General features: G+C 46.4%; 1 protein-coding gene across 1 annotated transcript; it reads left to right on the top strand.

Moving 5' to 3' along the window:
- The first annotated feature begins 11,613 nt into the window (after positions 1-11,613).
- On the top strand, positions 11,614-12,417 carry LOC126004263 (high affinity copper uptake protein 1-like). The gene has a single exon (XM_049770723.1). It carries the CDS (start codon positions 11,614-11,616, stop codon positions 12,415-12,417), a length of 804 nt encoding a protein of 267 aa, XP_049626680.1.
- The last annotated feature ends 3,441 nt before the right edge of the window (positions 12,418-15,858 follow it).

Genomic DNA, 15,858 nt, shown 5'->3' with positions numbered 1-15,858 from the left:
CTTTTTTGTTTGTTTGTTTTTTTGGGTTTTTTTGGGTCACACCCAGCGGCACTTGGGGTTTACTCCTGGCTCTAAGCTCAGAAATGGCTCCTGGCATTAATTCTTTTTTGTTTTTGTTTTTGGGCCACACCCGGCGGTGCTCAGAGGTTACTCCTGGCTGTCTGCTCAGAAATAGCTCCTGGCAGGCACGGGGGACCATATGGGACACTGGGATTCGAACCAACCACCTTTGGTCCTGGATCGGTTGCTTGCAAGGCAAACGCCGCTGTGCTATCTCTCCGGGCCCGAACTACTGGTCCTTATGCATGCGAGGCAAATGCCTTACCTCCATGCTATCTCTCCGGCCTCACAAAAAAATTATTTCTCTGATTTTTGGGCCACACCTGGTAGTGTGCAGGAAAACATCTGGCTCCATATTCAGGGGCACAGGATCCTGGTGGTGCTCAGGAGACCATATGCAGTGCCAGGATTCAGACCAGCATTGTGGCCACTACCATATACTAGGCAAGAGTCCTTAAAAAAAAAAAAAAAAAAAGTGGAAGCCGGATGGGTGGCAACAGCGATAGGGAATTTTCCTTGCATGCGCTAACCTGTGATTCAATCCCCTGGCGCTTCATATAGTCCACTAAACCAGGATAGATTTCTAAGCATATAGCCAGGAGTAATCCCTGAGCGTCACGGCATGTGGCGCCAAAACCAAGAAATAATAAAAAATAAAATATAAGTCCTAACTTTTTAATTTGGGAATGTTTGAGATTAATCCAGCTATGCTCAGGACTTACTCTTGACTCTGGACCCAGGGATCACTCCTCAAAGGGCTCTGGGAACATAAGAAGTACTGAGGGAGGCCGGAGTGATAGCACAGCAGTAGGGCGTTTGCCTTGTGGCCAACCCCAGACAAACTGATTTGATTCCCAACATCCCACATGGTCCCCCGAGCTTTGCAGGAGCGAATTCTGAGCACAGAGCCAGGAGTAACCCCAAAGTGCCACTAGGTGTGAACACTTCCACACCCCAAAAAAAAGAGTACTGAAGATCAAACCCAAACTCAACTATATTTCTTTTATTTAATTTTTCAAAAATAAAATTGCTGTTGGACTGGAGCAATATGCCAGTAGGGCATTTGCCTTGCACACAGACGACCCGGATTTGATCCCTGTCATTCCATATGGTCCCCCGAGCCTGCCAGGAGTGTAACCCTTGAGCACCAGCTGATTTGTCCAAAAACTTAAAAAATAAAAACATGCTGCAAATATTTAATGAGTCTCTCCTTTACCTCTTACCATTGTAAACAATTCTGCAGTTCAGTTTCTAGAAATGAAAATCACAAAATCACAGAGGAATGATGATGAAGAATAAATCAAGGAACTGCCTGGCCAAAGTTTAGAACATTACCCTGGGAAAATGTTGGCCTGTGTTTGTTCTCTCTGTCTCTCCTCTTTGAACCTCTGCCTATGATTCAGCTTTCCCCCTAAAACACATTGGGACAGGGGCCGGAGAGATAGCATGGAGGTAAAGCGGTTGCCTTTCATGCAGGAGGTCATCGGTTTGAATCCCGGCATCCCATATGGTCCCCCGTGCCTGCCAGGAGCAATTTCTGAGCCTGGAGCCAGGAATAACCCCTGAGCACTGCCGGGTGTGACCCAAAAACCAAAAAAAAAAAAAAAAAAAAAAAACACATTGGGACAATGCTAGGGGCAGTCATAACTCAAGTAATATTACTGCTGAGTAATATTTGTTCTGAAAAGGGAATGGTAAGCCAAATCAGTTCAAATAAGGAACCAAATAAGGAATCTCTAACTTGGGATCATCTCTCCTTTGAGATGCTGTCTCTGCATCAGAGACTTATTACTTATGGGTTTTGTTCGTTTGGTATTGTATGGGAGCCACACTGGTGATGCTCAGGGGTTACTCCTGGCTCTGCACTCAGGAATTACTTCTGGTGGTGCTCAAGGTACCATATGGGATGTTGGAGATTGAATCCAGGTCAGCTGTTTACAAGGCAAGTGCCCTAACCACTGTGTTAACGCTCCAGCCTGGGACTGTTTAGTTCCTTTGTTTGTTTGTTTGTTTTCAGGCTACACCCAGAGGCACTCAGAAGTTTCTCCTGGCTCTACACTCAGAGATCCCTGCTGGTAGGATCAAGAGACCATATGGGATGCTGAAGATTGAACTTGAGTTCGTCCCAGGTCGGCCATGTGAAAGGCAAACGCTCTACTTCTGTGCTATCATCTGGCCTGACAGTTTAGGTCTTTGAGAAATTTCTGAGGTGATGTGAGAAAGAGCCACAACTCACTGATTTGCCATCACAGGTTTTCATCACAGTCATTCTGATCTTGAAAAGTGGCATATGCTGATTTGAGCTACTTGGCAGAATGAGGCAGAAGCTAGTTGTTCTGGTGAAAGTGCTCAGTTCCCCAGAAGAGAAAAAGTTACATCACTAGGGTTTCTATATTTATCATTAACCATTCTGGCAGAATTCTTACATTCTTACTATAGGCCCTACTTGATGGTGATATTATATTGTACTAAAGTGAGGGAGAGGCTACTATCTAACATATTTTTTTATTTCTTTTTTTTTTTTTGTCACACCCGGCAGTGCTCAGGGGTTATTCCTGGCTTCACGCTCAGAAATTGCTCCTGGCAGACACAGGGGGCCATATGGGACGCCGGGATTTGAACTGATGACCTCCTGCATGAAAGGCAAACACCTTACCTCCATGCTATCTCTCCGGCCCCATATTTTTTTATTTAAGTCCAAATAAATTGAGCCTATTATATGAGGTGGGGCAATTTCTGATAGTACCTGGGTTCATTCTCAAAGTAGTTGTGTCATAGAATGAGCTTGTCTAGGCCAGAAAGATAGCACAGCGATAGGGCAATAGCCTTGCACACAGCTGATCCAAGACCGACGGTGGTTCAAATATCAGTAAACCCTGAGCGCTGCCAGGTGTTGCCCAAAAATAAAATAAAATAAAATAATGTTTACAAAAAATAAATAAATAGGGCCGGGCGGTGGCGCTAAAGGTAAGGTGCCTGCCTTGCCTGTGCTAGCCTTGGACGGATCGAGGTTCGATCCCCCGGTGTCCCATATGGTCCCCCAAGCCAGGAGCAACTTCTGAGCACATAGCCAGGAGTAACCCCTGAGCATTACCGGGTGTGGCCCAAAAATAAAATAAAAATAAAAATAAAAATAAATAAATAAATAAAAGAGCTTGTCAGGTATTTTATGGGAGTGTCATTTAGTGAAGACACTCTATGATGATTTTATTTACTTGCTAGTAATGCAACTGATGGAACCCTATCTGGGCTTCTTTCTGATTTACAAAATCCTTTACATTGATTTAAACTTAAGTCCTAAGTGCTGTTTTCAGGGTGTATTTGGGATACCCAGGTGGGATTTAAGTGGTCAAGGCTATTAGGGTAGCACTCACTGCATCTGAGTTTCTGACTGTTCAGAGCTCTCCTGCAATGCAGTATTCTTTGCCAAGGAGTGAGAAACTATCCAGTGCCTGGTAGAGAGACCACCAGAGCTACAGGCTGGGTATCTCACACAGAGGACCAGTTCTGTAGCCACATACAGAGAAGACCAAGTCTACACTCAAAGTGTTCTACTGTGGTTTAGCAGATTCAGATGTAGAACATGAGTCTTCACAACTGGATATGGGTTCTACTACTTTTAACGCTTCTATTAAGTATGTTTTGCTGCTTTGGGTTTTTTGTTTGTTTGTTTGTTTGTCTGTCTGTTTATTTATGGTTTCCAGCTGGCTGATACTCAGGACTTATTTCTTTTTTTTTTTTTTTTTGGTTTTTGAATCACACCCAGCAGCGCTCAGGGGTTACTCCTGCCTGGCTCTACACTCAGAAATTGCTCCTGGTAGGCTCGGGGGACCATATGGGATGCTGGGATTCAAACCACCTCTTATTTCTAGCTCTCAATTCAGGGCTTACTCCTAGATGGTGCTCAGGGATGCCTAAAATGGAACTGGGATTAACTGTACTGCCCACTAAGTACATTTTCTAAAGTCAATACGATGTTTTGCAGTACACTTTCACAACATTTTTTGGACATGACCATTGCTTTACATGAACTTGTTTAAATCTCAGAACAAAATGTTAGGTTAGGGAGAAAGTACAGCAGGTAAGGTGTTTGCCTTGCACACATTCAACCCAAGTTCAATTCTGAGCATCCCATACGGCACCTTGAGAACCATCAAGAATAATTCTGAGCAGAAACCCCTGGGCAACTGCTTTGCCTAGAAAAAGATTGATGACACATTTGTTGGGTGGAAATTGTGTGTCTGTTTTTTTTTTTTTCTTCATATCTAGCCACTGATTCTTTTGCTTGGTTGTTTTTCTGATTATTTGGTGTTAGTTTTGGTTTGTGGGCACACCCAGCAGCACGCTGGGTTACTCCTGGCTCTTCTCTCAAAAATTATTCTGGCAAAAAAAATTATTCTGGCAAGCATAGGGGACAATATGGGGTGCTGGGGATTGAACGCAAATCTGCTACATGCAAGGCAAACACCCTGTACCCACACTGTACTATCACTTCAGCCCCAAAGCACAGAACCTGTCTGAAGAGTTGTTCTGTCAATTAGGGGATTAAGGGGAGTGATTAGGGAGGGTCAATAAGGAGGAGGTGAGGAATGACCAGGGAGAACCAGGGTGGGTCTCCTCCAGAGTATATAGGAGAAGAGGCTCAGAGGACTCTGGTGATTTTAGAGACTCCAAGACTCCAGTGCAGGACTCTTGCTTCCACAACCTTCTACAGCGCGTCATTTTTCAGAGAAAATGGCCCATTTGCACCAGGATACAAGGATGAGCGCCATGGACCACAGCAGCAACCCGCCACCTCATCACCATCCCCCGCAGACCTCGGGACCCCACTCCCATGACAGCAGCGCACACACGTCCATGACGATGCCCATGACCTTCTACTTCGGCTACCAGAACGTGGAGCTGCTGTTTGCTGGGCTGGTGATCAACTCGGCTGCAGCCATGGCCGGGGCTTTCCTGGCCGTGTTTCTGCTCGCGGTGGGCTACGAAGGCCTCAAGAGAGCCCGCGAGGAGCTTCTGCACAAGACCCAGCAGTGCACGCCTGTCCCTGGATCAACAGCAACCTGCCCCCCAGAGAAGCCCCAGAGTGCCTGCCAGCGACTGCTGAGGTGCGACCTCCTGGTGCAGACGGCCCTGCACGTGCTCCAAGTGCTCCTGAGCTACCTGCTGATGCTCACGGCCATGACCTACAACGCCTACCTGGGCCTGGCGGTGGTGGCAGGCGCAGGTACTGGCTACTGGCTCTTTGGGGGCAAGAAGGCACAGGGTGTGTATTGTCCGGAACGGGACGAGGTGCAGCTCCATGAGATGGGCCTTGGAAACTGTCGCCTGCTAGACCAACGTGCCCCTCAGGGTCCTCAGCCCTGAACATCCTCTCTGTGCCTCTGGTCTCAGCAGTGGGACGAGTTGGGATGAACAGAAGAGGCAACTGTTCCTCGTGACTGTCCTGAGCTGAGAGTTTCACTGAGAGGAAACCTGAGGCTTCCAGTGTCTGCCCAGCTTCAGTGCCATGTTCCGTGTGTGTCTAATGCGGGGACTCATTTCGACTTGTACACAGCCAACCTTGGTTCCTGTGTTCGATTCTCTTTTTCTTTTTTTTTTTTTTTTTTTTTTTTTTTTGGGCCACACCTGGTAACGCTCAGGGGTTACTCCTGGCTATGCGCTCAGAAGTCGCTCCTGGCTTGGGGGACCATATGGGACGCCGGGGGATCGAACCGCGGTCCGTCTCCTAGGCTAGCGCAGGTAAGGCAGGCACCTTACCTCCAGCGCCACCGCCCGGCCCCAGTGTGTTCGATTCTCAACATCCCATAGGATCCTTGGAGCACCGCCAGGAATAATTCCTGAGCACAAAGTTAGGAGTATTCCCTGAACACTGCTGAATGTTCCCTCTCCAAATTATTAAATTAAAAATAAATTAAAAAGCCTGAGTTTGGGGCTCTTTGAATGTGAAGTCCATAGTGTCTTTATTGGGGTGATTCTGGAGGGGAATGGTGGGTGAGCCAAGTACTGGGTGGGTAATGTCTAGGGGTGCTTTCTAAAGTGACTTGATCTGGGCCAGAGTGACAGCAGTGGTAGGGTGTTTTCCTGGCACACAGACGACCTGGGACGGACCCAGGTTCTATTCCCGCATCCCTGAGCCTTTCAAGAGTGATTGGGGGGTGTTTGTTTGTTTGTTTGTACTGGGGGGTTGGACTACATCCGCAGTGCTCAGGTGTTAGTCCTGGCTCTATGCATGGATAGCTCCTGGCAGGCACAGGGGACCATATGGGATGCCAGGATTAGAACCACCATTGCTCCTGGGTCGGCCACTTGCAAGGTAAATGCCCCATCGATGTGTTATCTCTCCAGCCCCCCAGGAGCGATTTCTAAGCTCAGACTCGGGAGTAACTCCTGAGCACCGCCGGATATGCCTAGAAATCAAAAATGAATAAATAAAATGAAGTGACTGGATATTTTCAAGAATACTGTTACTTCCTCAATTAGGATCATGTCAATCAAGGGGGGAAAATCAATCTGATTTTCCTATTTAAACATGGACTCTCTCCTTGACTTTGGTAACCCAAGTGGTCCCTACTGAACAGTTCTAGGGTCTTAGAGATAGTAGAGGGGTAAGGCACTTGCCATGAAATGCAGCTAATACAAGTCTCATCCAAGGACCGCCTATGATTCCCCCAAGCCTGCCAAAAGAGACCTCTGACAACAGCTGGGAGTGGCCCCCAAACAAAACAAACAAATCAACTGAATATAACCAGAGTTTGATAATTTGAGAGGGAATAAGAGAAAGAAAAGGGTTGGAGTCCAGGAATACTCAGAAGTTTGCTTTTACCTACATGGAAGCAGACTCTGGTGAAGTCGGCTTGTGGGGGAGATGGGGACACTGTGAAGAAAAGACCACACACGTGGTAGGATTGGTGTTTGAGTTCTTGTTTGTTTGTTTTTTTTTGTTTTTGGGCCACACCCATTTGATGCTCAGGGATTACTCCTGGCTATCGCCCCTGGCTTCGGGGGACCATATGGGACGCCAAGGGATCGAATGGAGGTCTGTCCTACGCTAGTGCTTGCAAGGCAGACACCTTACCTTTAGCGCCATCTTCCCGGCCCCGGTGTTTGAGTTCTTTTTTTTTTTTTTTTTTTTTTTTTTTTTGTGGTTTTTGGGTCACACCCGGCAGTGCTCAGGGGTTATTCCTGGCTTCACGCTCAGAAATTGCTCCTGGCAGGCACGGGGGACCATATGGGACACCGGGATTCGAACTGATGACCTCCTGCATGAAAGGCAAACACCTTACCTCCATGCCATCTCTCCGGCCCCGGTGTTTGAGTTCTTAATGCCTTAAATAGCTGTGTTATGAAGAACTTCGTAAATTACCATGTTATAGTAAAAATGAAAAAAATATCTTGTGTTCTTCAGTACATTAGCTAAGATACAGAATCAATCTCGGTATGCAACTACAATTGAACATTTCATGAAGATGTGATTTGAATACACAGAGGAATATTATACAGCTGCAAGAAACAATTAATGTGTAATTTATTGCAACCTGGTTGGAACTGGAGGTAAGTCAGAAGAACAAATACAGGCTATCATTTATCTGTGGTATATGAATAATTGGGCAAGGAAATGGAATGTAGTGAAGGGTGGTTCACCTTTGACCCCAGAGTAGAAGCAGGTGAAGGACAAAAAGGGGAGAATTTAGGGGGCTAAGAAGTAAGTAGGCTAAGAAGTAAGAAGTAAGTAGAAAAGAAGTAAGAGGGAAATAAGTATTTGGGACCGTGTGTACAATGGTGAGCTGTGTATCCAAAGCACAGACTCAACACCAAAAACATATCTTGACTACAAGCACAGAATTTTGATATTTTTTTGTTTTTTTTTTTGTTTTGTTTTGGGGTCACACCCAGCAGCATTCAGGGGTTACTCCTGGTTCTACACTCAGAAATCGCTCCTGGCAGGCTTGGGGGACCATATGGGATGCCAGGATTCGAACTACTGTCCTTCTGCATCTAAGGCAAAACACTTTACCACTGTGCTATCTCTCTGGCCCCCAACCACAGAATTTTGGAATGTGCCTATCAAGGTTGCAGTGGAAAGGGCAGATGAACACAGGAGCTTGAGAACATTGGTGGAAGGAAGTTGATATTGGTGGTGGACTGGTGCTGGAATATTGTCTACCTGAGACTCATCTATCAGTAACATAGAAAATCAAAGCCCAGGAGCCTGAGAGATAGCATGGAGGTAAGACGTTTGCCTTTCATGCAGAAGGTTTGAATCCCGGCATCCCATATGGTCCCCGTGCCTGCCAGGAGCGATTTCTGAGCATGGACTCAGGAGTGACCCCTGAGTGCTGCCAGGTGTGACCCAAAAACAAAAAGAAAAAAAAGAAGAAAATCAAAGCCCTTTAATTAAAGAATTATTTTTAAAAGCTATCTGGTCCTTTTTGAATGTAAAAACAGACTTTAGGGGCCAAAGGGATAGCACAGTGGCAGGGCTTTTGCCTTGCACGCAGCCAACCCAGGAAGGACCTGGATTCTATCCTCAGTATCCCATATGGTCTCCCAAGCCTGCCAGAAGTAATTTCTGAGCACGAAGCCTGAAGTAACCCCTGAGCATCACCAGGTGTGGCCCAAAAAACAGACAAACAAACAAAAACAGACTTTAGGGGACAGAGCGATAGTACAACAGTAGGGTGTTTGCCTTGCACATGGTCAACCTAGGATGGACCTGGGTTCTAGCCCCAGCATCCTATATAGTCCCCCAAGCCTGCCAGAAGCAATTTCTGAGAGCAAAGCCCTGAGTAACCCCTGAGTGCCACCAGATATGCAAAAACTAATAATAATAAGTAAATAAATAAAACAGGCTTTATTGAAGGTCAGGGAAAGGTCATAAACTAAGAGAGTGAGGCTCTCAAGAGAGTGGGAGCAGGCTTCTCTAAAGGTAGAAAGAGCCCAGGTCACAACCCAGCATGAAAGTAAGAAAGTCTACATCTCAGATGGGAGGTACAGGCACAGGTATACTCACAGCTAGTGCTCTTTCCCAAAAATATGAGGGTTTTTTTGTTTGGGGGTTGTTTTTGTTTGTTTGTTTGGTTGGTTGGTATTTGGGCCACACCTAGTAGCACCTAGGGGTTACTCCTGGCTCAACACTAAGAAATTACTCCTGGCAGAATCGGGGGACCATATGCGATGCTGGGGATCGAATCCGGGTTGTCCCAGGTCAGCCACATGCAAAGCAAATGCCCTACTGCTGTGATCTCTCCAGCCCAAATATAGGTTTTTATTAAATCATTGTAAGATGCAGCTAAAAACCTGTTGATAGTTGGGTGTGGTTATACAATGTCCAACACCATTCCTTCACCAGAGCTCATTTCCTGCCACTATTTTTCACTGTTATGCTACTGTAAAACCCAACCCCACCTTCCTGTCCCCATAGCAGACAACTTTTCTTCTCCCTTTCCTCTTCCCATGCCATCCAATGTCTTTTCCTCTTTCACTTTTAGGCACTGTGGTTGGCAATGCATTTACTGAAAGGGTATCATGCATATCACTTTACCTACTTTCATTCCCTATTCTTGTCCAGAGTGATCATTTCCAACTCTCACTTCCATCATACTGGTTTCTTCTCTGTCATAATTGCACTTCCATCCATCTTTCTCTTGTCTTTGGGTATTCTTCTCATATTATGGAATGAAATGAGTGCAATCATTCTATGGATATTCCTCTCCCCTGACTCACTTTAATAAGCATAAAATTCTCCAAATCCATCCACGTATTATAAGCAAAGTTCATGACTTCATATTCCAAACAGCTGCACAGTATTACATTGAGTAGATGTTCCATAGTTTCATTATCAACTTGACTGTTCTCAGACATTAGTGGTTGTTTCCAGATTCACTATTGTAAATAGTGCTTCAAAGAGCAGAGAGAAATGGGGCCACAGATGTGGTACAAGTGGCAGGGCATTTGCCTTGCACATGCTAACCTAGGACGAATCGCAGTTTGATCCCCTGGTGTCCCAGATGGTCCCCCACACCGGGAGTGATTTCTAAGCGGATAGCCAGGAGTAACCTCTGAATGTCACTGGGTGTGGCCCCAAAAAAAACAAAACAAACAAACAAAAAAGAGCAGAGGAATGGATAGGCCTTTTCTGTATTGAGTTTTGAGCCACTAGGGTATATTCCTAGGAGCAATATTAATCAGATGAATGGAAGCTCAATTTCTAGGTCTTCAAAAAAAATTCTTGGGGCCAGAGAGATAGCATGGAGGTAAGGTGTTTGCCTTTCATGCAAAAGGACGGTGGTTCAAATCCTGGCATCCCATATGGTCCCCTGTGCCTGCCAGGGGCAATTACTGAGCATAGAGCCAGGAGTAACCCCCAGGCGCTGCCGGTGTGACCCAAAAACCAAAACAAAAATTCTTATTAGGGGCCAAAGAGATAGTACAGTAGTAGGGTGTCTGTCTTGCACACAGACCATCCAGGATAGATGGTGGTTCAGTGATTCAAATCCCAGCATCTGGTATGGTCCCCCAAGCCTGCCAGAGTGATTTCTGAGTTCAGAGCCAAGAGTAATCTTTGAGAGCGCTGCCAGGTGTGACCCAAAAATAAACAAAAAAATTCTTGTTTTCCAAAAAGGCTGGACTAGTTGATATTTCAACATCAAAGAATAAGAGTGCCTTTCTACTCCCCCATCTGAAATAGCACCCTATCTTTTTCTTCCTTCCTACTTTCTAACTTTCTTCCTTCTTTCTTTCCTGCCTCCTTTTTTCTCCTTTTTCCCTCCTTCCTTCCTTCTTTCCTGACTTTCTTTTTTCTCCCTTCTTCCTGCCTTTCTTCCTTCCTTCCCTCCTTCCCTCTTTCCTTACTTTCATTTTGCATTCTTTCCAGCCTTCCTTCCTTCCTTATTTGTTTTTCTTTGATTTTGCAATTTTATCACTTTGTCATTTATCTTTAGTTCAGAATATCCTAAAGTTTCAACAGTAGGCCAAATTCTAAGCCTTGACTACTGTGAACAATGCAGCTGTGATCCTAATCGCAAATAACTGCTTGAATTAGTACTTTCCTCCTGAGGTATTAACATCCTGAGTGTGGATATGGCCAGGGCTTCTCAGATTTTTAGGTCACCCAGACTGATGGTCAGACCAGATAGGCCAACAGATGGCTTGCTTCTCAGGGTCACTAAAGCTTGGAGATTTTTGTTACTCACTCCACAGTGCTCTGGGTGGAGTTGCATGGTAGAGCACATACCTTATTCCAGTAAGTCCTGGATCCATTCCCCATGCAATGAGAAAACACACACCAAAACAAAGAAAGTCATTGTCTTTGGGTGATTGGCTCAAAAGGATGGTCTCTAGGGAATCTAGGTGGAATCAGGGAGGGTTCAGGGGGGTAGGGAAGGGCCAGACGGAAGTCAGGAGTTCAAGGGGGTAAAATTAGGGTGGGTCTCCTTCCACAGTATATAAGAGGGGCTATTCTGGGGACTTGGATCTGGTGTCTCTGGGAGTTGAGAAGACTCCAGTGCAGGACTCCAGCTTCCTTCTACGACACATCTTTGGCCAGAGAAAATGCCCCATTTGCACCACGATGCAGGAATGAGTGCCATGGACCACAGCAGCACCCCGCCACCTCATCACCATCCCCCGCACACCTCGGGGCACCACTCCCACAGCGGCAGTGCACACACGTCCATGACGATGCCCATGACCTTCTACTTTGGCTACAAGAACGTGGAGCTGCTGTTTGCTGGGCTGGTGATCGACTCGGCTGGAGCCATGGCCGGGGCTTTCCTGGCCGTGTTTCTGCTCTCCGTGGGCTTTGAGGGACTCAAGAGAGCCCGCGAGGAGCTTCTGAACAAGACCCAGCAGTGCACGCCTGTCCCTGGACCCACAGGAAACTGCCCCCCAGAGAAGCCCCAGAGTGCCTGCCAGCGACTGCTGAGGTGCGACCTCCTGGTGCAGACGGCCCTACACGTGCTCCAGGTGCTCCTGAGCTACCTGCTGATGCTCACGGCCATGACCTACAACGCCTACCTGGGCCTGGCGGTGGTGGCGGGCGCGGGCACCGGCTACTGGCTCTTTGGAGGGAAGAAGGTGCAAGACGTGGCTTCTCCGGACCTTGACTCGAGTAAGGTGAAGATCCATGAGTTTCCCTTTAAAAATTTCCCCTGGGAGCCTTCTCTGGAGCCCCACTTTCCTGAGTTCTCTGTGTCACTTCCAGAGAATATAGAGCTCTCGAAGTCGGCCTTCTCTGACATCAGTGCTTGGCCTCTGGAAAATCAAGCACCTGCTTGGCCTTCCCTCCGTCCCTACCCGGATGCTGAATATCTTTGGCCGGAAACTCACTTCTATGGCAGCTGGGCTAGCATCTGAGTGTTCAAGCTCAGGTCAATGGCCCTTCAAAGAAGGGTGGTCTCAGACTTTCTGTGGGAAGAAGACTGTGACTCTTCCTGCCTGTGACTGCTACTGAACCAAGAGACTTGCTGTTGAACTTCCCTGTTTCGGCTCAGCTTCAGGGCTACTGTTCTGTCTGTCAGAGGTTCAGACTATCCCAACTCCCCTGGTCATTGTGTTCCTGTCTCATTGCTCCAGTGTATGTGTGGGATCCTTGGGAGGGAACGAGAGGGATGAGCTCCTTCAGCCTAAAGTGCTGGAGGATGATGAAAATTGTTGCCAAGTGAACACAACATACAAAAATCATAATAAAATGACATTGAGTGGAAACGGCATCTGTGTCTTTATTAAGTGATGCACCAAAGGGCATCTGTAGTGATGGGTGACATGGTTGGGGGGTGAAACAGGACTAAGGTCAAGTGTGCATGGGTTGGGATTCCATTGTGGATTAAAATAATGTGTTTTTTTTTTGTTGTTTTTTGTTTTTGTTTGTTTGTTTGTTTGTTTTTGGGCCACACCCGGCGGTGCTCAGTGGTCACTCCTGGCTGTCTGCTCAGAAATAGTTCCTGGCAGGCAAGGGGTACCATATGGGACACCGGGTTTCGAACCAACCACCTTTGGTCCTGGATCGGCTGCTTGCAAGGGAAACGCCACTGTGCTATCTCTCCGGGCCCGGATTAAAATAATGTTAATCAGGGCTGGAGTAATATCTTATCTTGCATGTTGCCAACCGAATTCAATTCCAGGTACCACATATGCTCCTCCGAACCTCATCAGGAATGATCACTGAACACGAGCTTGGAGAAGACACTAACCAATGGCTATGATTTCCAAAATAAACATATCTATTAACCATTAGCATTGTGGGGAGGGGGATAATCTCAGTTGGTTACAACATCCAAAACAACAGGTTGAATGGCTTCCTACACTTCTGTTTTGTTCTTTGGGGAACAACACCTCATGCCACACAGAGGAAACCAGAGAGAAATCCCAGAACTCTCAACCTCAACTGTTGACCTGAGGGTTGAAACCCACACCAGGTCCAGAGGGAGCAGGGCTGGAAACAGGAGGCACATGTCGTCCTACCCTTTGTTTTTTTGTTTTTTTTTTGGTTTTTTTTTTTTTTGGTTTTTGGGTCACACCCGGCATTGCTCAGGGGTTACTCCTGGCTGTCTGCTCAGAAATAGCTCCTGGCAGGCACGGGGGACCATATGTGACACCGGGATTCGAACCAACCACCTTTGGTCCTGGATCGGCTGCTTGCAAGGCAAACGCCGCTGTGCTATCTCTCCGGGCCCCGTCCTACCCTTTGTATTCTTCAACTTAAGAGCCATATTTTGAAGGGGTATTTGGGTGGGGTTTTATTTAGTTGTGTTTTTATTTTATTTTGTTTTGTTTTTGGACCAAACCTGCTGGTACTCAGGGGTTACTCCTAGCTCTGGGCTCAAAAGTAACTCCTGGCAATCTCGGGCACCATATGGGATGTCCAGAATTGAACCCAGGTCAGCAGCATGCACGGCAAATGCCCTACCACTGTGTGAAGGTGTATTTGGAAGGGCAATTCCTGGCAATACTTGTGGGAATACTCCTGGCTCTGCATTCATGAATATTATTAGAGGTGCTCAGGGTCCAATCACTCCAGTCCTGAGAGACATTTTTTACCATAATAAATTTATTCAAGTACCGTGGTTACAAAAATTATTTATGATTCATTTTCAGCCACAAAACATACACCATCTGGGGCCGGAGAGATAGCATGGAGGTAAGACGTTTGCCTTGCATGAAGGACGGTGGTTCAAATCTCAGCATTCCATACAGTCCCCTAGCCTGCCCAGAGCGATTTCTGAGTGTAGAGCCAGGACTAACCCCTGAGCATTGCTGGGTATGACCAAAAACAAAACAAAACAGAAAGAATATACACCATCCTTCACCAGTACGCCTTCCATGTCCTCAGTTTCCCTCCTACCCACCATCTCTCCCTCATCTGCCTCTGGGGCATTTTACTACACTGTCTCTGTCTCTATCTATCACTCTCTCTCTCCCCATATTATGAATAAGTTATTTGCCAAGAGTTTTTCACATTATGTTTGTTTCTGGAATATAGGATAAAGGGTCAGGGGTCTGGCTAAACATTTTTTTTTATTGTGGGCCACACTCATGGCATGTTTAGGGGTTACTCCTGGCTCTGCACTCAGAAATTGCTCCTGGTAGGGTCAGAGAGAGAGCATAGTGGTCATGTGCTTTCCACGTGGCCCACCCAGGACAAACCAAGGTTTTATTCTCAATAATCAGTATGATCCCCCAAGCCTGCCCTGTCACTGGGGCCCCTGACTGCAATTCTATTTATGTCTTCCTGTAGGAAATAATTCAAGATAGGAGACTCATTACAAGAAAATATAAAGTGGGGTACCAGAGCAATAACACAGTGGTAGAGTGCTTGCTTTGAACACAGCTGACCCAGGACAAACCTCATCTTGATCCCTAGCATCCCATATGGTCCCCCAAACCAGGAGCGATTTCTGAGCACAGAGCCAAGAGTAACCCCTGAGCATCACAGAGTGTGGCCCAAAAACCAAGGGAAAAAAAAGAAAGAAAATATAAAGTGGGGATCTGGAGAGATAGCACGGTGGTAAGGCATTTGTCTGCACATGGCCAACATAGGACAGACCTGGTTTGATTCTTAGATTCCCATATAGTCTAAGAGCCTTTCAAAGTGATTTCTGAGCTAAGAGCCAGGAGTAACCCCTGAGCACTACCAGGTATGGCAAAAAAAAAAAAATCAAAAAGTATAAAATGGAAGCAGCAACAGTAAAACAGGTAAGGTTTTTGCCTTGCATGTGCCCAATACAGGTCTCATCTCTGGCATCTCATGTGCACTGCTGAGCAAAGCCACAAGTAATCCCTGCGTGTTAAGCCAAGAGTAACTCCTGAGCATACTCAGGTGTGCTCTCCCACCTCAAAAAAAAAAGCAGGAAGCATAAAGCAAATAAGTAGTGATTATATTTTGGGGGAGATTACAGATCCAAATCCAGCAATGCTCAGGGGTTTCTCCTGACTAGGTGCTTAGGGATCACTCCTGAAATGTGCAGGGGACCATGTGAGATGCTCAGAATCAAAACTGGGTTGGCAGCATGCAAAGCAAATACCCTAACAACTATAACATCACACCATAAACCAGTGATGATTATTACATGCAAGAAAACACTCTGAGGGGCGTAGAGAGTGCATGGAGGTAGGGCTTGCATGCAGAAGGACGGTGGTTCAAATCCGGTCATCCCATATGGTCTGCTGAGCCTGCCAGGAGCAATTTCTGAGCATAGAGCCAGGAATAACCCCTGAGCACTGCCTAGTGAGACCCTCCTAATCCCTCCCAAAAAAAGAAAATACTCTGAAAGCTTGAGGCACAAGTGGGTGACCCAA

The sequence above is a fragment of the Suncus etruscus genome, chromosome 3 (genome assembly GCF_024139225.1).
Source record: "Suncus etruscus isolate mSunEtr1 chromosome 3, mSunEtr1.pri.cur, whole genome shotgun sequence".
Taxonomy (NCBI): domain Eukaryota; kingdom Metazoa; phylum Chordata; class Mammalia; order Eulipotyphla; family Soricidae; genus Suncus; species Suncus etruscus.
This window is presented reverse-complemented; position numbering and strand designations above follow the sequence as displayed.

Excerpts from the sequence above, each read along its gene's own strand:
- LOC126004263 (XM_049770723.1), top strand. The coding sequence starts at position 11,614 with ATGCCCCATTTGCACCACGATGCAGGAATGAGTGCCATGGACCACAGC.